Source organism: Pezoporus wallicus, unplaced genomic scaffold (genome assembly GCF_028554395.1).
Source record: "Pezoporus wallicus isolate ANWC-B61680 ecotype Strahan unplaced genomic scaffold, APGP_CSIRO_Pwel_v1 contig_6651, whole genome shotgun sequence".
Lineage (NCBI taxonomy): Eukaryota > Metazoa > Chordata > Aves > Psittaciformes > Psittacidae > Pezoporus > Pezoporus wallicus.
The window spans coordinates 186,613-209,427 of NW_026638928.1; the positions used below are offsets into that span (position 1 = coordinate 186,613).

Here is a 22,815-nt window from a genome sequence, read left to right on the forward strand (position 1 = left end):
TCCAGGGACAGAACCATGACCTTTTTTTTTATGCCACTGGAACAAGAGATAAACCCTATTAGATTTTGCCACTTTTCCTTCTCTCAAGTCTGCAGGGGGGCGAAGAGAAAAACACAGACCTTCTCTCCCCAGATTCATACAAGGTCAGGGAAACCATTAGAAACAATCCTATAAAGGCCTGAAAACCTGCTCACACATGTATTTTTAGATGAGTGCACAGGTGTAATGCAAAAGGCATTAAGCACTGAAGCTATGACTGACACTACCCTGCTGGCAAAAAGAGAAAGGAAACATCCTTTAACGATATCCACATGTCTGCACTTATGTCTCACTCACTTTTTAAAAATGCAAGTTGTAGGTACCATGCCTGCAGTCAGTCGCCTGTGCTATAGGAAATGCCCTTAAATAGTCTCCTTTTAAAGGAAAGGAAACCAAGCAGAAACCTGCTTTCAGCAGCCTACCAACTCAGTTTGCTTTAAAACCTAGATGATGATACGAGCAAAAAATCAAGCACAAATACTGAGTTGCAAGTGTCCCTTCATGCTGTACTATCATGCTTTTAACACACCACTGTGGTATCCCCATGAACCATCCTACTAAGAGGTAGGCATAGGCTCTATTAAGCCTAATAACTATTCCTCTTTTATTAATCAAACAGCTTACTTTGAAATTATATAAAGAATTCCATAATACAAACAAGCTTGAAGGATAATATGAAAATAACTGTGATTGCTGCTGTTGCAGTGTATATTTTTACCTATTATTTTACCTATTTACCTATTATTTTACTTATATTACTCCAAGCCATTTTTTTTATGAGACTACAGGCCACTTACAAGCAATTTGACATTGGCTTGTAAGTGCAGATCCCTTTAAATCTTTCTTTTAAGGAAAGCTATTTCACTTATCTCAGAGGGGGAAAAAAAACAGGCATTCTGGTTTGGTGATTTTTTTTTTTCCATATATATACACATACAATTTAGTAGCTGCTATTCCCAGTTATAAGCCATAAGCAGTCCTGCTGAATCCAGAGTGAGTATAAGTGAATTCAATACTGGTAAAAGGATTATGCTATGCTGTTAGCCTCACAGGCAAAAGTTCACACCTAGAACCTATGCAGAGAAGGTCCAACGCTGTGAAGAGGTTTGGAAATCATTAGCAAGTGACATCTTAACCAAGCAAGGTCTTCTGTGACTACTACTAAAACATCTATTTAGTTAATCTCCTCATTCAAAGTCAGGACAACATCATGAGCATCTTTCAGTTCAAGTCTTCTAGAAAGTAACACAGCCACTACTGGGTTTTCACCACACCTTGCACAGTTACCAGACTCTGACAAACTGAGTGTGTTGCATTAACAAGTTGACCCATGCTATTTTCTTCAACTTAGATCAAGTTAACTTCATGTTTAATCTTCATATACGCCTGTCACTAACAAGTTAATCCAGTGTTGCGATGGTATATTGTAATTCCTCCTGTCACTGCCATGGAATTTGAAATCAACAAATATTTAAAATATTTCACTTGTTTATAAATTTCCTCTGGGTGTAGAGGTTTGCTCGGTTTCAAAAGAGGAAGAAATGCTTATTTTGACTTCTGTTAGAAACAAGACTGATAAAAGTACTAGCAATTTGGAGCACTAACATTACATCAAAGCTAATGCACCTTCTGAACTCATGGAAAAGAAGGATGAGATTTTGTTCTCAGAACTCTTTAGTGAATTCGGGGCTTACTCTGACAGTTTTCACATCAAATGGACTAACAGCTCCAAAGTAGGACACTGACAACATCCTGAAAATCAACTCCCTTTAAAAGCTCTCCAGCTGAGAAAATCATGATGAGGAACTTGCCTCCATCTATTTGAAAATTTAGCCTAACCCTATGTCCAGATCATCTAGTGTTATGATCCTGCAATCCTGACAGGCTGCTGAAGTCGAGCACACTTGGCACCCTGTCAGCAGTGCTCGGCACTCCGTGTGATCAAACCCGACAGCTAATACAGTTCCAGCTAATGCGCTGAACGAGCATACAAACAAAACAGGTTGAGGCAGAGTTATTTTAAGACTCTTACTTAGAAAACCAGTAAACCATCAATAAGAGGCTTTATAAATGATGTGTGGTTTAGGAATGTGAATGGGTCAGAAAGAACACCTGACCGAGAAGGCAACTGTAGCTTCAAATGGGTAATGCTATAAAAGGCAGGGTTGGGGCTTAAAAAATAGCTTAAAAAGCTATTTTAAGTTTGAGGAAAGGAGGAGAGCACCTTGTTAGAGAGTGGATGAAACTGCAGAGTGCTTTCAAAGGGAAGGCCCTTGAAGTTTATACCTGAAAAGAAAATGCGTATACATGGTAACAAAAGCATAACAGGGAGTTTGGAAAAGCTGGGTAGTCCAGTTCTGGTCAGATTGAGCTGGGAGAGCAGCTAAATATATAAGATGAAATACCAAAGCCAGAAGTCAGGAAAAGGACTAAAAAAAAAAAAACAAAGCTGAGAATGCAGGTAGTTTTGAAAGATAACAGAAAAGGCAAACATAACATAATAACATGTAAACAGCAACATCCTTGATAAGAAATCATGAATGCACAGCATGATTTTCATGCAAGTGGCTAAAGAATTTTAAGTGGAATTTCTCAAAATAACATGAGACTTAATAATAAGAAAAAGGAGATGGAGAAGAAAAGGCGAGAAATGAGTTTCTGAGGGCCAGGCAGTCAGCAATGAGATACACCACCAGATATTTACAGGATGGAGAAACAGGAAAATTTCATGTCAACAGTGCACACAAAGCACATTTACACATCTGACAGAGGGGATAAAGCACATATACATGAGCACAGCTAGAGAGCTTCTTGACAGAGTATTTTTTGGACTAGAACCATAAAATATGATGGGACACACTGGGAGATAAGGCACCAGTAGACGTATTAAGTACATTTGGTAAACAGATTCAAGAGAAAGGACGACTGCATTATTCCATAGTGGGATAAAGGAGGGCAGACAATATATCCGAGGGAAGTAGAAGGGTATAAGAGCAGGTTTGTACTGGAAGCTGAAGTGTACAACAAGAAGTAAAACATGCACTGAAAGATAAGGTATGAGAAGAAGCACATGGATAAAGAATATGTGAATGGAGGAAGAGCAGACCACCAATTAAAACTTGACTATTATGGCACCCTTTTAATGTGCATAGACAAATATATAGTGCGAAACTACATTTTCCGGCAAAAGAGTTATTAATAGCTATGACAATGTCATATATTGAGGGTGTGAGTAAGCAGTTACAAACAAGTTTTAGGGATATATGTTAAGATCAGTAACATGATAATTCATGCCAGAGTTACCATTTGGTAGATGTGAACACCTTGGGATAATGAAGGAAAAGTTAGCAGAGACAGCTGGAGATAAGGTAGGCATACATTACTAGAAGAGGGAAAAGTCCGAGCAACAGCTCATAGATTTGGAATTTAAAGATGTGCTCTCATCCCTGACTTGTATCAAGCATTACACAGAATCATAGAATCCCAGGTTAGAAGGAACCTCAAGGACCATCTGGTCCAAGCTTTTTAGGCAGGATGTCCCAGCACCCTGTGCAGCTGGGATTGAATGATGGCACAGAGGCCTTACTGTTTACATCTAATGAATGCATACAACAGGTGGAATGAGAAGATAGGATAGCTGTATGTACAGGTAAAGTTGCAAGGCACAAAAAGCATGGGTCAGCAGTACGTGCAGAGGAAGGGTGGATGACCACAACAGCGCGTACACACACCGAAGCAAAGGAGACAGTGAAATGTGTATGTACACACCTGCGGGCAGGTGTGCGACTGCAGGAGTTGGACCAGGACCCGCGAAGCTGGGACCCGGAAAATGAAGCAGCGGGGGCACGGAGCTGGTGTCAAAGCCCCCAGCAGCCTGCCCGGGCGAGGACGCGCCTATGGGCACAGGCAGGAGGAAGCCGGAGCAGTCAGGAAGAAGCCGGAGCAGGCAGGAGGGCGGCCCGTGCGCCCGGACAAAAATGGCAGGCAGCAAACACGTTCGCCAGGCGCTGCGGAGTGGGGACCCTCCGGGCGCTCGGGAGGAGGAAGCACCCGGGACCGGCATCAGCCACCGCCGGCACAGCAAGCTGGTGTTGCGGACTGCGGCCAGAGGAACAGGCGAGCGATGCGTGTAGCGGCGGGGCACAGCCGGGCAGCCTTTCCGTGCTTCCGCGCCGCGGGCAGCCGCGGGTAGGACTCACCCTTCGCTGGAAGTCCCCTCCTCGGCCATGGTAGCTGCGCGGCGGCCCGGAGCTGGCAGCGGAGGAGGAGCGGCGGCGGCAACGGCTGGCAGCGCAGCGAGAGACAGCGCGACCGCGACAACACCGGCCATCACGCGCTCCTCCCTCCTTCCTGCCCGCCCGCGGCTGCGTCATCCCCGCGGCGGCCACCCACACAGTACAATGAGGCGCCCAGAGCGCCGCCGCCGCCGCCTCGCCGGGCAGAGGAGGCCTACGGCGAGGGAATGGGGCGAGGGGAGGGGGAGGGGAGGGAAGGGTTGCCGGGTTTCGCTGGAGCGGCGCATCCAAAGGCGCGGCTTGTGGGCCCTCAGCTCTCCGCCTGACGCCGGAGTAGCAGCAGAGGCCCAAAGAGGCCGCCGGGCGGAGGGGTCAAGTGCTGTCAGTGCTTCGGTATGCCAGATGTGCCTGTCTAGTGACGGAGTGCATCTCCAGCTCACTGCCTCCCCGCTGTAGGAGGTGCGCGGAACTGAGCGGGACCGAACACCGGGCGGTTAGGTTACACCGGGCGAGCAGTGAGGCCTGCGTGCTGGCACACAGCTGACAGTAAAGCCAAGCCAAGGTAGGGACACCCAGACCAAGTCACACAGGAACGCGTCCCTGTGGGTCTCCAGAGACTGAGATTCCACAACCCCCCTTGGGCAGCCTGTTCCAGGGCTCTGCCACCTTCAATGTAAAGAAGTACTTTTGTAGTTTGTGTTTGTTTTAACATGTAAGAAGCAAATTAGGAGCTCTGGATGTAACTTAGGCGTTCTCTGTCCCTGAGACGACAACAAGTGATGCGATTTTCATTTTCAAGCGTTTTGAAAAACTTAAGTGCAACCATGTCTATGGGGAGGAGAATGCTGCGGGAAAGGGATGTGCTAGTTTTAGAAAGTAATTGTCTTCACAATATAGGTTGTGTTACTACTCAGCTGCGCAAGAACTGCACTTGTATTGAACAATTGCCAAATCTTAACTGAAATAGAACAGCAAGGTGCAGTCAGTGGAAGGCGTGGCAAGAAGTTTCTAAGTCTGCCATTTCTTCTGAATTTTGCCACGGAGCTGAAGCAATTTAGAAAAACGGGGATGATTGCTTACCATTTCTGAAATCCTTTGACAAAAGGCATAAGGTTAATTTGGCAGTAGCAGAAATTATTCTCAGGTAAAACCATTCTGCAATTTTAGCAACAGTGATTGTTGAGATTACACAATCTCAGCTAAATTTGTTTGTGTCACAATGCTTTGGCAATTTGACATGTTTCTCTGGAGAGTATTTTTTTATTATTGCTCTGAAAGATTTTATTTACCGAAAATGTGAATATCAGTAAGAGCAGATATACATGACCACAGGCAAACATTTGCAAACAGCCTGAAACAATAGCTCTGAATGCTAAGGGTTTTTTCCTTCTTAATTTCAACAGAATAGTAAGTTTAAAACATCATAAACATGATTTATGTCCTGCTTGTGGAACATTCAAGTGTTCAGACACAATTTTCTCTATTCACACAAACACTTACTGGTTACACTTGTTTATGTTACATTTGTTTAAGCAGCCCTTTCTTTTACTGAGAAATTACTCAGTTCCTTTAGAACTGATTGGGTTATTTGGGTAAATCAGCTGTATTTATGTGCATGAAGAAATGACTGTAATAATGCTGATACAAAAGGGTCATGCATCAGTTGGCTGATGTGTAGATGAATGGACTCCTGTATCGTAGTAAGAAGTGAATAGTTCAGATGAGTTTTTCTATTTTTGTGTTTCAAAGAAATTTCAGGACACTGAAAATGCCTGTGACTCTACAGGAATGGTCCCTGCAACTGTTTGATCTCTCACTTCTCTATGCTGATTTTTAGTGAGAGTTGTACCTGCCCCTCTTTACTGAATTAGTTTAATAAGAGATATGTCACCCAATGTTGCTATTATAAGCCAGAATTTTATTTTCAGATCCTATTGCCTAACATAGATAAGGTTAAACTCTTACTCTTTCAGTAATAAAATAAAATCTAAAATAACCCAACAGATATCTGCTTGCTTTGTTGCTATCCTTACAGCTTTCCTTATTAGACATTTTCAGTACAAACATCTTTCCTGCTAGCAACAGAAGAAAAAGCAAGTTCCCTTTGCTGGGAAAGCTATACAACTGACCTCATGAATCCCCCTTCTCCTGGACTGAGAGACAAACTATCAGTCTCTACACTAGAGAAGGACTCCAGATGACATTACAGAAATGGAGTGTCAAAGCCATCTTGCTTACTCTGGATTTCACATAGTAACTGAGACTGTTTATGTCAGAGGCCAGTTCTTGGTAACTGTCATTGCTCTTAGCTGCTTAACATTTGGGGTTCTACTAGTGTCTATGTCAATAGTCTTCAAATATAGAGAATTTCTATATTATATGTAGAATGCATCCAATCTTTCAACCCAACAGAAGCAGCTACTTGTCAGCAAAAGCTTGTGATTTAATAAAGCACAAAAAAGAGACCCATAGTGTTCATCAGCCACATTTTTTATAACAACTCACTTAGGAAGCTACTTCTCCAAACTGCATCCCAAATAGCTTGCCAAAATCAATCTAAGCAAAAACTATAGAGAAGGTTGACTTGGCCCAGTATGTACAGACTGAGGGGAAAAGATTGTTTATGCTTGCTGTTTATATTAAAATGATAAGAACAGCAGTTTGATGAAAGTAACATATACTGTGCGTATTCTGATTTGGCAGCAATAACTAAGGTGGCACCCCAGCTCATGAGCAAAGGGGCTCACACCAGTTGCATCCCTGTGGTGTTTCAGCAAGCATGTTTTTACTGTCTTGCAGACTCTGCAGACCCTTCATTTCTTGCTCCCACAGATCCTCCTCCTCTGAGTGTCTGCTGCACAAGTTCAGCCATAATTTCCAGCTGAAAACTTGAGCCCTACATCTGAGGTTGAAAAGGAGAGCCACCTTATTTTGACATTTTGCAAGGACTCGGGGTAACAAGGAGAAAGCAGAATAAATGTGATTGGTTTTTGCAAATAAACCTGTTTGTGAGGGCAAGGGGAACTTGAAGCTGTCATAGGTTGTCCCTGGGAGCTCCAATCCATGCCTGTCACTGGAGGACTTAACTTACCTGCCATGCTTCTTCAGAGGAGAAACGTGACATTTGTCAAGTGCCTGAGAGGGCCTGGATCTGCAGGTATTGAAGCTAGCTGTGGCAAAGCCTGAGCAGAAGCCCAAATAGGGCTTGAGGACTAAAGATTTACCAGCTTTCAGGATGTGTTAATGAGAAAGTCTGCCTGGCACCGTGTTGTCTATGTTTCTCTGGGAGGAGCGCTTGGTGTTGCTCAGGTGGGTGAGGAATCCTCACATCAGCTGAGCCTCTGCTACCTGATTCTGGACCTCAGTATGATGGCAATCTGACCATGGATGTTTCAGTCAGTGAAGAAAGGAAGAGTCATAATCATGTTAGTCTTGGGTAGAGTCTAGAGATTCATGTTATTGGGCAGCCTAAGACACCAGTGGTCTACAGGGGCACTGCACCCACAAGCAGCTTACTCAACTTTGTCTCTCTCTTGTTGCTTTGTAGACTGTCAAGGTGCCCCCTTGGATACTGGAGTTTGAGACCAGTGGCAGCATGCTTGTTATGTTCCTAGTGTGATTGTTCCATGTTACCCTGTTTCCTAGACATATCTGGGTGTGGGAAAAAAATTTAAAATCAGTGTAGGTTGACCAGGAATTGTTCAACTCTTGGAAGTCCTCCTTCACGTTAATTTGGCCAACATCTCACAACAGTATGTCTCTGGCTCTGGTGAGTACAAGGAGGCTATTTCTACAGATGCCCAAACTCCTGGAAGCTGTGAGGGATGCTGATGACATGGGAGACCCTCCTCAAAGCACAGCTAGTGTATTGCTGTGGTCCGTGTGCATGAGGCCTGCCCTGCACAAGGGAAACCATCTGTCAAAGCCTCTCATCCTTTCAGGTTCTTGCTCTGCAGAAGGGAAAGCTTTCTTGTGCTCCTTCCAAGACTCATGTCTGATCCTGCTCTGGGAGCAGGCTGTCTGTGGTCTGGGAAACCAATGACATTGTGGCCATGACTGTGAGGGGGTGGTTGTGGAGTGAATGGCTGGGGCAAAGGAGAGTCTCTGTGAGCCTGGCACTGGAATGAAAGAGGTGCAATTGAGAAGAGTTGTAAGAAGAGTTTTGCTGGTTACTTTACCACGGTCGTGTCATGCAATCAAAGCAAATGTCAGTCCCGACTGCATTGCTATTTAGAACATCTCAGAGTGGGTTTGCATTTAGAGCCTGAATAGCATCATTTTGAAACCATGCCCACAGCAGTTGCAGTAAGAAGTTGAGCAACTGCGTGTAAGAGTCAGCTCTGGGGAGGCCAAGTTTTAAGTGCTCCAAGAAGTGAGTGAACTGCAAGGAGGGCTGCTTAAATACATCTTTATTAATACATCAGTTTCAGCAACAGCTGAGGCCGTGACAGGCTGTGTTGCTAGCCAGGACCTCCATTTTGTCATACTTAAACTCACATGTGATTAAGCTGAAATTCCCTCCTGGATCCAGGAGTGGCTGAGGAGTGACTGTTTTCAGGTGGGTGGAAGGGTGCTGTGACTGTCTGCCTGGGTCAGATGAGCTGGCTGTGAGAACCCATGCCCATGAGACCTTTAGCTGCATGAGACAGGGTGTGTAATGTAAGCTACGTCGCTGTGCCACAACCTGCTGTTTTCTCATCCTCAGCTGTGAATGTGAATACCTACATGAACACGCAAGATGAAGACAGCTGAACCTTCTAGGCTTTCTGGAGAAGTCCACACAGCAATAGGCTATTCTAGATTTGATTACAGAAAGGCACAAGCATGAAATGAAATGCAACTAGCAAGCAAAAAAACCCCAACAAAACCCCAACACATCACTCTAGAAGCCCACTAACTGTATGAAGTAGAAGGGGCTCTCTAATGCTAAAGTGAGAAGACTAAAAGATGTCAGGAAGGCAGTACCTTCTAGACTTTACTACAAAAGATCAGTAAAATAAGGAAACTAATGCATTAGCTTCAGTTAAGAAAAGGGTAGAACATTTAAGTCAGGTATTTTCAAATATACCTCAAGTCTCTCTTTAGCTGCCCCAGCATATTTAAAGATTTTGCTGTCAGAATCTCAGACTCAATAATCAACGCTTTTAGAAATTATGGATGTTAAGTAGGAAAGAGGGAGGCTGTAAAGTGACAAGCATGGCAGAGGAGAGGGAGGAGAAAAAAAAAGAGAAAGTAAGAAATTATTGATTAAGCAAATTCATTCCAATTCTAGAAAAATAGTGAAAAATATGTTTCTACATCTCTGAAAAATAACATAGGTATGAGTAACCATCAACAGGAAATCATGTCTCAAAAGTCTGATTGCCTTTATGACAGCTTGACATACCTTATGGATAGAGAAAAACTGTATGTGCAATATGTCTTGATTTTCAGGCAACTTTTCATGAGATTCCCATAAGCAAATAAATGAAGTGCTCTGCATTGATCTGCAGCTAGGTGCATGCAAAGCTTGTTGGAAAACCAGAATAGGGGGTGGTTCTCTGATAAAATGGAAATGTGTATCAAGTTGGATTGCACAGATCCTGAATCTGGTGACCTCGATGAATACTCGTGAAAGGGAAAATGCTTACTAAGTTCACATATCTATCAGGCTGGGAAGGAGTAAGTATGCTGTAGGACAGGGACAGAAAAAAAAAAAAAGATCTTCAATTAGAAATATGAAAAAAATGGGAAGCTAGTTCAACCAAAACAGTAGGAATAATCAACCAGTTGGGAAAACTAAGTAGGCAGCAGTTCTGTACAACAGTAACTCAGGCTTTGAGTGGTCACAGGCTGGTGTGAGTCAACCATGGCTTGTTATTGCAAAGAAAAAAAGATAAGCGACCTGCTGGGATGAATTACGAGGATTAGAGTCTGAAAGACTTGGCAAGGAATTCTGCTTTGCTTAGCAGTTGTAAAGCTAGTTTCAGATGTTACACATGAAGAAGGATGTGGACCACCTGCAGAGTAAACAGAATGTGAAGGGGTCTAAGGGAAACAGTGAATTATTTCAGATTGTTTAATTAGGAAAGAATGACAAGAATGACAACATAAACAGTCCACAAACATGTGAGAAGTTACTGATAAGATGGGAATAACCTGTTTTCTACGCCCACCAGGGGCAGAAATTACAACCAGAATATTTTAGGTTAAACATTAGGACAAACATTTTTCAAGGCTAGAGGTACTGGAAAAAAGATTGCCAGTGGTGTGGTCAGGGTCTGTCAAGAACAGGCTATGGGGCCTTTAAGAACTGGCTATGTACATATCGTCCATAAACAGATATTTTATAGGTGTAGTGGAACTGTCTATCAGTATGACCATCTAAGGACCCTTCTGAGCCCTATGTTTCTATTGTTGTTAATGTCATAAGATTGTAGAATGGTTTGGGTTGGAGGGGGACCATTAAAGCTCATCTAGTCCAACCCCCCTGCCATGGGCAGGGACACCTTCCACTAGACCAGGTTGCTCAAAGCCCCATCAAACCTGACCTTCAACACTTCCAATGACAGAACATCCACATCTTTTCTGGGTAACTTTTTCAGTGTCTCACCAAACTCAATTGTAAAAAATATCTGTCTTACATAAACTCTAAATCTACCCTTTTTCAGTTTGAAACCTTTTCCCCTTGTCCTAGGTAAAAAGGCCTTGGTAAAAAGTCGATCCTGGCCACCCCTGCCACCACGCACTGATCTCACCCTAACACTGTTGCTTGTAAGTACAAACTCGTGCAATGTTTTTGAGTTATCTTCATACATAAAACTGTATATCTTTTTCTAACCTTAAAACGTGTGTTGTAATACACAACTGCTCAACAATCTTCAAACATCTGCCATGGGTAAACACAAGAAGTGTCTTGTGGATATTGTACTTGGTATTTGGTAAGCTCTGAACCTGAGAATTTCCAGTCATTACTCTTGAGAAATAATTTCCTTCTGTAGGCTTTTTTTTTGCTAAAAATATTATTTTTAATACTTCTCTATTCTTGACATAAAATAATAAATTCTGAGTATTTTTAACCAGATTAATACAAATAACTAATAGTTTTCCAGCCATGTTGAGTCCCAGTTATTTATGTATACAACAAGAGTAAACAATAATTACCTTTACTATTAAAATTTTTTTCTTTGTGCGTGTGAAGAGAATACTGAAAGCAATTTTTAAAGTCAGTAAATCTGTTTGGTTACAATTTTTTAACTGTTGTTTCTTCTTGTGAAATTAAATTGTTCCTTCTTTTGTTATCTTTTAATAAATCATTAGGGCTCAATAAGGCAAAAAGGAATATTTATTATTTGTACTGATTCTAGCTGGTAGAAAATAGTAGTAAGTAGTAGTAGAGTGGAACATAAAGATAACTTTTATAAGGCAATGTCAAGATGAGTAACTGCTTAAACTCAGAAGTATTTTTTCCCATTTGTAACCTCTGCCACTGGCTTAATTCAGCCTTGTAAGTTTTGTTGGGTTTTTGTTTGTTTGTTTTTGAATGAGGTAATGCAGTGACAGAGAACCCAGATATCTGTGGTGAACTGTTTTTATTTACAAGAAATGTATGCAAAGTCTTTATTGCTCTGAAAAAGGGAAGAATCGAGCAACATGAGGCAGATTGCTTACAGTTTGTTCTTTTACAGTTTGTTCTTCTGACTTTCTCTTGGTAACATACAACTGTTGCTTCTCTTGCTCTCTGGCTTTTTTGCTGTTTGTTTGATGGGTGCCATCACACAGATACATGCTGTCCTTCCAAACTATACTCAACCTTTGCATCCTCATTCAAACCACAGTGCTACCCTTTATACAACATTATCTTAGTTCTTACCCCAGCCTTGTCATGCTTGTCTGGATTTCAGTCAGTATTTTTTACTGTGATGGTTACTGATAAATAAAGGAGAATTTAGAATGATTAGATAATTCTGTTCTGCCCACTGTTTTCAGCAGTGCCCACAGAGCAAAGTCAATAGCTGTTTTCAGAGACAGCAAATCTACAGGATGAATTTGCACTTAAAATTAAATACATATTTACGTAATCTTACCATTCAAAGTGCTATGGTATATGGCAGTATGTATGTATTTTTTTCCTTCTGGATGAAAATACACTATTAATTCTGAGGGAAAAGGGTTCTTTCTCCCACTGGTATTTTCCACAGGACTTCAGAAGAGGGCTGGATTTGGAACTACTCCTTCCCACAGCAACAGAATGGTGCTAAACTGTTGCTGTGAGAGGCAGGGAACCTCAAGAGCACAGCTCCTGGTGAGTCTTGAGCCAAGTAGGAGGAGAAGAAAAGTGACCCTGCTGTTCACAGAGGCAGCCCTTTCCTTTCCTGGATGCTGTGTGTCTCAGTTCCAGCTGAGGTCCTAATTCAGCTGTCCTGCAGCTATTATCTGTCACAGCTGCATGATCTGCCTCTGTGTTGGGCAGGGAGAGCTCACATTGCTCAGAGCTTGGCCAAAGGTGGAAAAATCTGCAATTCAGCAGTGGAAGAAATGGCTCTTGTGAATGGCAGAGTTGGTGCATCTGAAGTGGCAGAAACTCCAGTATTACAACAAATGCCCTCCACGAGCATTCAAGGATTTAACAAGACAGTCTCTGAAATTGAGTAAAAGTTTTACAGAGAGAAAGAGAGTATAATTTTTTTCCTAACTGGTTGTGGAATAGTGTTACCACATCTGTGCCTCAAGACAGCTAGCTGTTCACACTTCCAGGTAAGCTCCTTGGTGAACAAGTTCTTCAGCTGAACTGACTAGATCCAGATGGGATACCAGCGGCAGCTGTGGTCACACCTTTTCATTAAATCAAGCCTCTGATTCTGTGTGATGTAGAGGAGTTTTGTCATTGACCTAATTAGGATTAAAAGCAAATCCCAATGTCTGCCTGCAAGACCCTGTGATGTCAGTAAAAGTTGCGCCATTTTACTTGTGTACCAACTTCTTAACACATCATGGCTTCCATCTGCATGTGCAGAGAGACCAAATCAACCACAGCTCTTAGCAAGCATTTGGGATAAAGCTGATCAAAAACAGAATAGTGGACCAAAATCTGCTTCGAGTTATTTTATGTTTCATAACAATTTAACTCCATTAATTGTCACGGAATTTCTTTTCAGTTGCACTGTTGCAACCAAGTGCAGAGCTTTTGCCTATTTGATTACTAAATTTGGTGCTTCTCTTCACATGACCTATTTCTTTTGAGTCTTACTGCTGTTGCTTGGATACGCTTCTAAGTCAGGCACTTGGTCACATCTTGCTTTTCTCTGTGCTTTGTGCAATACAAATGGCTTGCTATTGAATATTTTTTCAGATTTTAAAATGTATGTGGTTTGTCTGGCACCTTGGTTTCAGCAGAACTTTTGTCTTTGATTACAGATGTGTTGTTTTACGAACAGTAAATCCTGTGTAACATTGAGTAGCTCCCTATTCTTGGTTTTCTTTAGTCAATTACAAAAATGGCACCATTATGCAGAGGAGAGGCCAATCACTACCAAATTTATGGGAATACCAATATTTATAGATAAACAGGGAGATACTCCTCCTTTTTATATGTATACTATAGCTGCAAGTTAATTCCTTACATGAATTAATCTTTTTGGTTTAGTCCTAGACTAGTAAAAGTATACAACAGGAATAAACTAAAGCATTTTAATTTGAGCTGAAGTATTCTTACTCCTGTATGGAGTTATGCTTATACCATTTTGAAAAAGGTATAGTAGACTAGAACAAGAAAAAGCTGAAGGAAGGGTGGCAGGGATTTTCAGAGGTAGTGAGTAGCTGCCATGTATGGAGAGGTTAAACAGGTTAGAATTCTTGGCCTAGAATAGTGACAATGGAAAGCAGCACAAGAAAAATCTTTAAAGCAAGGGATAGTTTGGAAAGGTAAATAAGAAGCAAGCAGTCTTGCTTCAATACAAGATTTAGGAGCATCCTGTTAATCATATAACGGATGATTAAAAAGTAGAAGGAATTACATTTTCATGTGACAGAAATAGTGCAATGGGATGCTGTTGTACTCTGAGGAGCCAGTACTATGAAAAAGGGAGTAGGTTGGCTAATGGAAGGTGTCTGTTGGTTGCCATTGAAGATAGCAGCCAGATACAAACCTCACCTCAAACCTTTGGTCACTGATCGCTAGAAGCTGGAAAAAAAACTACAACAGGAAGGTTCAGAGCATATTGCTAGATTTTTGTATGGGTTGTACAATTTATACAATGTGTTGTCTGGCCTGTGTTGCTGTATCTTCACTGCTGCTTGTAACTATGCTAACTGGATTAAAGATAGCACACATACACCTCCTCATGCTACAGGCACATCTTGATTTTTCTGTGTAGGTATTTTGGACATGTAGAACAAGTCTGAGGAGGAAAGGGAAACTTCTGAAGTCTACTCTTGTCAAAACATTCCATATGCTTACTCGTATGTGGCTAAGTAAACACACATATGTGAGTGTTTAATAGAATGTATTTTCTTTGTAGGTGCACCCAAAATTCTATTATGGTTTGTACTGCTGGAGCAATAACAGAAATCAAGGAATTAGAATTCTGTGAAGGGAGAAGTAATTGATGGTGATATGGTGTAGAAGCACATGCCTGAAATGAGTTAAGTACCTAGACATTCAATTTATTAACAGTATTACCAAATATTATTTCTTTGAAGATGTTACTGGAGGCTGTGTGAAACAAAATTATCGCATATGCTTATTGACAATCCTAATGAGAACAACTTACATAATCATGTTCTTGATGGGAAACTTCTTGTGCAAAGAACTGCTGGCTTGTGAGGTTGATGCAGAGCACTGCTCTCTCAAGCAAAAGACTGAAGTGCCCACCTCACCGGAGAAGCAAAAAACTAAATAAACTGCTTAAGCATTAGCTGTCTAGTACCATTTTAGTTGCTACGTGGTATATCTCTCCTGTCCTCCAGCTGTTTCAGAAAGCTGCAGACCCACCATTAGTCTTGCAGCGTATCTGCCAGACCTCTGCAGATAGCTTTGATACCCAAGGGTGTGTCAAGTGGCACTAGATGATGCAGATGAATTCTGTGAGTGGCAGCTGAAAGGTCACCCAAGGGGCTCCAGCTGACACTCCATCAGGTAAGAGACATGTGGAGAAACCTGTCTGGGTAATCAATTCCTTACCTAGATGTGTCAGAGCATTGATGTACACCTCCCAAAAGTTTATACTTCAGTTACATGGACTGAACTTAGTGGAGCCAATACAAATAAATCACATTAAAAAATCATGTATGTGTGGGTTACGCAAGAGCAGATTCCACACTATACAGTACTGGGTACATGAATTTGATTACATTTTTACTTGATTTGGTACCTAGTAAGGAAGAAACTTTAATAAAGGTTCCAGTTAAAGGCTCAGGTATTGTTTTTTCTGGTCTTTTAAAGAACTATAATTTCTTCATGATTTTCCTCCTTATTCAAGTATGTTCAGATGCTGTTGAAATTTCCTGTACCAAACATGAAACTGCAGGGGGCTGGACTAGATAACCTTTGAAAGTCCCTTCCAACCCAAACTATTCTATGATTTGATGATTCCATGTACATTTTAAATAACAAATAAATGTATAGGGGTTTTGAATTATTTCAATTAATTTCAAAACCCCTATACATTTATTTGTGGATAATAACCACTGTGGATAATAACCACTGCATCCCTCAGAGAGTGGAATAACGAGACATAGTGAATAAATCAATAATTAAATGTAACTACCCCATGACAAACAAATTAAAAAAACAACCAAACAAAAAACAAAAATAAAAAAAAAAACAACCACAAAAGCCCATAAAACAATTACAGATCTAGATAACAAAATCCAGGAAGATGTTAGTATCTACAAATACAAGTAATACTACATCTACCGTAAGAGCTCTGCATTTTTGTAATCAATGATTTTGGAAAACTTATGTTGTTTTCCTTAGTATTTGTCCCACAACATTATTTGGTCATACAACAAAATCCAAAAAATATATTAGGGCCTCCTGAAAGACCATTTAACTAATTGAGGCACAGCTGTTGTCTTTTGAAGGCAAAATGCCTTTCACCTTTGAATCTTGAAGTCCTCTTTAAAAATGTCAGAAAAGGGTGTGTGATTACTTCACTAATGATTAAGGAACAAGTCTAAAGTATCTGATAACTCAGTATTGCTTCTTATTAACAGTTATGTAAGCAAGGGATATGGAAAACCTAAACACATTCACAGTGTATCTTTGTTCTGGATAGATGATGCCGGTATCTGTAGTCTTACAGCATGCTATGTCATTGTTGCCAAGTGGATCATTACCTTCAGTGTGAGCTACTGTAATTACACCATCTCATATTGCCAGTACTTATGCTAATTCTGCCATTTACCTATCTCTCTGCATTTAAGAATGTTAAATGCCCAGAATGTTTTAGATTGGAGTGTTTCAAACCTAGGTTAGTGTGAGTTTAAAACTTCTCTGAATTGATAAAACACGGCAGCTGCATACATTCTCAGTGGTTTCAGAATACACAACCATATTAAGCAGGAACAGACCCAGAATAGTTTGTTCTGCCAGTTGTTGCACGGATCCATATTTCCAGACACACAAATTTCCAACAGGTCCTATCTGTCTGGCATGTGGAAACCCATCTCTCTACAGACGGTCGTCATACACCACTAAGGGCAGTCTTTCAGCCCTTACCACCAGCCACCTGTAAGTGCTTGAGGGAATGTCTTGACTGTGTTTCTTGTGCAGTTACACAGGCGTGGTGACTACTTATGGACACGTGAAACCATTTCATTTAGTCTGGAGCTGGGATTTCAGACAAGCTGTCTCAGCTGAGACCCAGGACCAACCCTGCTTCTTACTCTCACTTTTGTCAGTAAGCTGCTAGCTTCAGAGTGACAACATAAATGAGTGCTGACAGCCACCAAGTATTTACCAGTATTTCCAGAGTGTCCAGAAGAGCAGACAAGTTCTCTTTCAGTTAAGTGAGAAAGACTGATAGATACTGTTGCAGGTGTGGATTTAATAAAGCAATAGAATATTTAATCCTCCCACACCTCAACATTAGCCTTCACCACATAGTTCCCTTCTGTAGTACAGGGAACTGGTGCTATTAGTATAGCACTGCAGCTTCTCTGAGAGTCTTCAGCCCTATGTGCCTGGGAAGAAGCTGTGGCTGTCTCTAACAGCCAAGTAAGCCCTGCCTGCACTGCTAGTCCATCCTATTCTGCATCCCAGTCCTGGGGGCCTGCCTACCATAGGTGACCTCTGGGGGAGTGTTTTGCCACACAGCCTGATAAGGCAAGGGTGCACACCTCCAGTACATGGCCCTACGCAGAAGAGAGAAGCCTTCATTTGTCATCCTCATGTAGAGCGTCCCCCACCGCAATACTGCAGTAATATATTAAGCGTTGTGTTCCCATGAGCTCTAGGGCCTTACATAAATACTAGAGGGACTCACAGTGACTCACGTAACAGCTTTACATACACCCCCTAACACCCAGGATGGACTAACTGAGATTGCCTGTACCGACACTCTTGTTACATGTGAACTGAACACAGACTTCATTATATCACATTACCAAAATACAACTTCATTTTTCTTGAAAAAAATGAATGCATTTCAAACTCTGTTTGCAGTACATGACTAGATCCCCCAGGAAAAAAGATTTTTAAGGGTTTTTAAGGCATGCAGAGTGCCTCGTGTTCCCCAGAACTGACAATACACCATGTATCTTTATTACCCCATGCTCTGAACACTTCTAACAGCACTTCAGACCCACGCAGACTCAGATGGTGAAAAACTGTACCAGACTTTGCATTCAAGGAACTCACAAGATATATAAAAGTACACGTTGAACTAGATCAGCACATGCAGTCTTTTAACGACAGCATATGCACACCTCCTTGTACTGCCATGCTTTGTTCACTAGGCCTGTAGAGGAGAGCACAGCAAAAGACTTTCTCTTTTGACTCATCCAATTTTTCTTTAATAGCAAGTATTACTTCAGTGATTTCTTTGCAGTGTTTCACTGATTATTTCAAATGGTATTATTTTCATTTGTTCAATATTTTGTTCTTGGTGGTGTTGGTTTCTAAGGGGACAAGTTTTGTCATTTTGCAAAATCCAGTGATCACATTTTTATTTTGGTCAAAAAAATTAAGAGAGCTTTATTCAAGGCTTGTGATTTTAATTTCTGGTTTGGAGTCTCGGATGAGTAGATACCCATATGCATCAACTGGGGGCTATCTGAAAATGAAGGGGAAGCTATGTTTCTGAGTATGCAGATGTAGTATGCAAACTAGACAGAAAGCAGTAATAATGACAAGCTTGGGCCTTTAGGAATAGGCCAGAAATTAACAGAAGTAGGGTATTTGTAGTTTAATGGATTTAACTAGTTTTGTCATTTTCCAAGCAGTGGTGAGAACAGTCAAATGAATAGATGTACAGTTCATGCTAAGGCATAGTAAGTAAACAAAGAAGTTATATGCAGACTTGCAAATGTATCATACAACACAATAGTGTATACTGTACAAAAAGAAAACAGATAAGAGTCTTCAGATTTAAAACTGTTGGACAGCTGTCAAATCTCTGATTGTTTTGCCAGCATTATTTCCCTAGAGAAATCAATTTATGACAGTATGAAGAATCAGCTAGAAAAACTTTTCATAATTGAGAACTCCATAAAAGACAAGCTCCCAAGTTATGCTTCAAGTTACTTCTAAGTTAGAGTAAAATGGACCACATAAAGTAGAGATGTGGTATTTTCATTTTATATAGATACTTTTATGAAGTTATTTGTATGAACACATGAAATATTTCATGAAGCACAACAAAACCAACGATGTGCACATCTGATGTAGTTTGGATCAGCTGATGGTATTCCTGCTCTCTGATTCGGGTAGGCCTTAAAGCCTCATTCATGCTGCGCTTATCCAGCAGCTGAATGGCACCTGAATTGAGTCACAAAGGGTGAAAGACAATTGGAATCATTAACTTCCTCAGCCATCCTATGGCCATTCCCATTCATAATTCAGAGCTCTCAGAGTAGGACTGTAAGGGGATTTGTCATGGCATTACTTTCAGAGTTACTTCAAAGGTAGTGGCTGGAAGGACTTACACTGAAAACTAAATTCTTGAACTTGCCTCTCCCAAACCTTAGTTAAGCTCTTTCTGCTACAATCATAATTTAGCAGCCTACCAAAGTATTAGCAAAATCTTCCTTTGGTTCCTAAATCCAGGCAGAGATATTGTTAAAACAGCTATTCGAAAACCACAATCAACTGAAAGTCTGTACCACATGTGAGGCACAGCATTAGTCACAGCACCATGGCTACAAATGAGTCCAGTCTCTGCCCATTTGGTTAGAATGTGTAAATTCTGCTATCTAGTAAGGCATACCAATTATATGTGTTATATAGATACATAATTGGCTGCACAATATAGTTTCTAGTCATCTTACTCTGACAAATACATAAATTTAAATTTAGTCACTAAAGTTTTAATGTAATTACCATGACAGCCTTTAACTTTAGGTGTCCCATCATCCATTTTACAGTATGTCATTAGCTTGTGAATGAAAAGTATATTTTACTGTTAATTGCTCCTTACTTTTATGAAAACACAGTGTTTCAGTATACCTCAAAACCTAGGTAAAGGTAAATCAGAAGAGAATGATTGCTATTATGTGTAACTTCAGATAAGAGCCAATATTAATCTCATTTATGTGATTATATAGGGTATGGTTGTCATACCATACATCTATCTATATGCATTTGAATTAATAAGGTTTGCTGTATGGAAAAGTGCTTACCTTGTGCCAGCTCTTGATCTTATCTAGTCTTTCTCCAAGTTTATTTGATCACTAAAAATAGGACAAAGCAAAACCAGTCAAAAGGGGGTAGATTTCTGTGGAGCTAATAAATTGCATGGGCTCAGGAAAAGATCTGGTGAGTGCCAAAGGCAATGATAAAATGGCACAGAGCCTTAGAGCTGGCAAGGAGGGCACAGGGTAATGGTGGACTGGAAGTGAGATCTCACTCTCTTAGTAGTAGTGAGATGCTGGATGGACTTAGCTATGTGAGCAGAGTTTCAACCAGGTGTAACAGAGAATTTCACTTCACAGTAGGTTAACAGCTTGTTAATTTAGTTAAGTATTGTGGTAGTTATTAGTCCAGGGAGAAGAGGGTTAACCACAGAAAGAAAAATCCACTGCTCATGAAATTCTGATGGATTCTTTTTTGTTTTCTACAGCTCATCCATTATACTCTGGATACAGCCTGCATTGTGACAGAGACAGACCATTAAAATGCTATAATCAGCTAACAGAATCACCAGACTGGACTACAGTCACAAATGGATACAAGCTTGGGATTTATATTTAGCTATGGTGATAGTGCAGTTTGCAATTTAGTGTGGGCATACCTGATCCATCTTTAAATTAGCTAATCCTCCTAATGGAAAATTTCTAATCACTGCAACACTGTGCTTGGCACAAGGTAATTTACTTTTGCCATAGTGGTGTTTCCACTGTGCCAGCAGTGTATGTGTATGCAGATTACATTTTAGACACATCCACCATCTACTTATGAATCCTAGTTTTCTTTTGTGAACATGGAGTTATGGGCTAACCTTTATGTATGGCTAGCAAAATGAGAACCTTTTAGAAAGAAAAGAAGTGTAACAGTTAAGAATTCATCACACAGCAAGAATGTGACACCTAGTGGATAGATGATGTTGAGGAAATGTGATGGTCCCATCAAGGAATATTGACGTAAAATGACCCTATCCAGTAGAACAACAAAGTTGATACCAAAAAAGACACTGATCTTGAATGACTGTTTACACAGGGCCAAAGTAATTGTGTAATGGCAAGTTTCCCCTGAAAGCTCAGAAGTGAAGGTGGTAAGAGATTGGTTTAGAAGGATTTTTTGTAAGCTACTAGCAGAATGAAGATGTCAGGCCAAGGCCAGACGGCTTTTAAAAAACAGAGACTAAAGCCCATGAAGACTTTGTGGATATTCAAGAGATGCATCATAACTAGAGATTTACAACAACCAAAACACAAGAATAAAGCATGTCTAAAAACCCACTTTTGTTAAACCCATGTCTGTTATTGCCGTGCTGTATCTTCAGGAAGTGAGTTTTCACAGTCAGAAATACTCACTGGTGAGTAAATATATGGGTAGGCCCCTGAGAGCTGAATGAAACTGAGACACAGTTTAAGAAGTATGACTAACACATTCTGCCCAAGATAGCTGATACAGACTGTGACTATCTGAAACTCCCTACTGCAGTCTGTAGAGCCTGAATTTCAAGTATTCATATACCTCCATTCTCCCACGTGCTCTAGTCCCTTACTGCTTCACTAGCTATAAATAACAAAAAAAAACCACAACACATCACCAGAAACACCATCCTAGCTAACTAGGCCATGGCAGTTAAACCTCAGGTTTAAAGGGTGGGGCCAGTTCTGCTCAAGCTGTGCTTCACCTTAAAAATCCACTGCACAGGCTGGAAGGGCTTACTCTCACTCGTCTATGGACGGGAGAGGGTCTAAACTGTAGGTGACAAGGTGCATGGGAAGCTGCAGATTCAACACTGCACGTGGGCGGACCAGCGCATGTGTAGCTCGAATTTGGATCAGGAGTTGACAGTCGTGGTCAAAGACTTCCTGATTGCCTAAGCAGCCTTTTTTCCTATTAGATTTGGATATCCCACTTGCCCTTGGTCATTGTGCTTGTAGTAAGTGTGGTTAAAGCCCTTCCCAAATCTTCGCTCGTGAAGCCAAGCCATCAATCAATCAATCAATACTGGCTACCAAGTACAAACCCAACTTTTCTCTCTATTTCCAAATACACTGAAAAGTACATGTTGAATAATAGCCAGATGCTAGAGGAAGGATAAAGCTTACCTTCTGGCAGTTGTGCTCTGTATAGGGTCTATACATTGGCTCTAAAAAACCTCTACCACAGGGGTCTTTTTCCTGGGGCAGTCCCTAATTCCACTGGATAAACCAAAATGAAGTTGCTTGTCAGATAATTAGTCTATAGCAGTTCCATCTTACCTGAAAAGCTGTTATGAATTTGCTTTCAGTAGCTTGTAAGTTAAGCAACAGTGGGTGTTTACTTGGCACAAACCAGAGAGGCAAACACAATGCAACTCCCAGCTGTGAGGGACAGTTTCTGTGACCATTCTAGATCAGCATGCGCTGGTTATGTCTGTAGGCTGACCTATTCGCAAGAGACACCGAGAGCCCTAGTATTGTCCAAAACAATACACAAAAACTTCCACAAACAAAAACAAGTTACAAAAACTTCCACAAACCCAGCAGCAGAGTTCATTTTGCCAGCCAGCTTCTCCCTCTGCCTTTCCTGCTCTTCAAGGCACACTTTGCTCTTCTCAGCTACACGTGGATGTGTGGAATTTCTACAGAAATCTTTGTTATCAAAAAGGCAAAATTTTCCTCTTTTCCCCGTAGAAAATATGTTTACAAACAAAACTAACACAGTTGAAGAGCAGGGCTTTTAGCTTCA

General features: G+C 41.0%; 1 protein-coding gene and 1 long non-coding RNA gene across 2 annotated transcripts in view; one reads left to right on the forward strand and one right to left on the reverse strand.

The window, feature by feature from the left end:
• The window catches only part of ABHD5 (abhydrolase domain containing 5, lysophosphatidic acid acyltransferase), a 28,590-nt gene extending 24,131 nt beyond the window's left edge, over positions 1-4,459 (reverse strand). The window contains exon 1 of the mRNA XM_057413295.1: positions 4,239-4,459. Coding sequence (XP_057269278.1) covers positions 4,239-4,369 — 131 coding nt within the window. The 5' untranslated portion in view covers positions 4,370-4,459. The remainder of the gene's footprint in view (positions 1-4,238) is intronic.
• A 5,589-nt stretch (positions 4,460-10,048) lies between these two features.
• LOC130601325 (uncharacterized) lies at positions 10,049-21,367 on the forward strand. The gene is made up of 3 exons (XR_008972645.1): positions 10,049-10,845; positions 14,774-15,390; positions 20,534-21,367. It is a non-coding gene; the product is annotated as an uncharacterized LOC130601325 (long non-coding RNA).
• Positions 21,368-22,815: the final 1,448 nt, after the last annotated feature.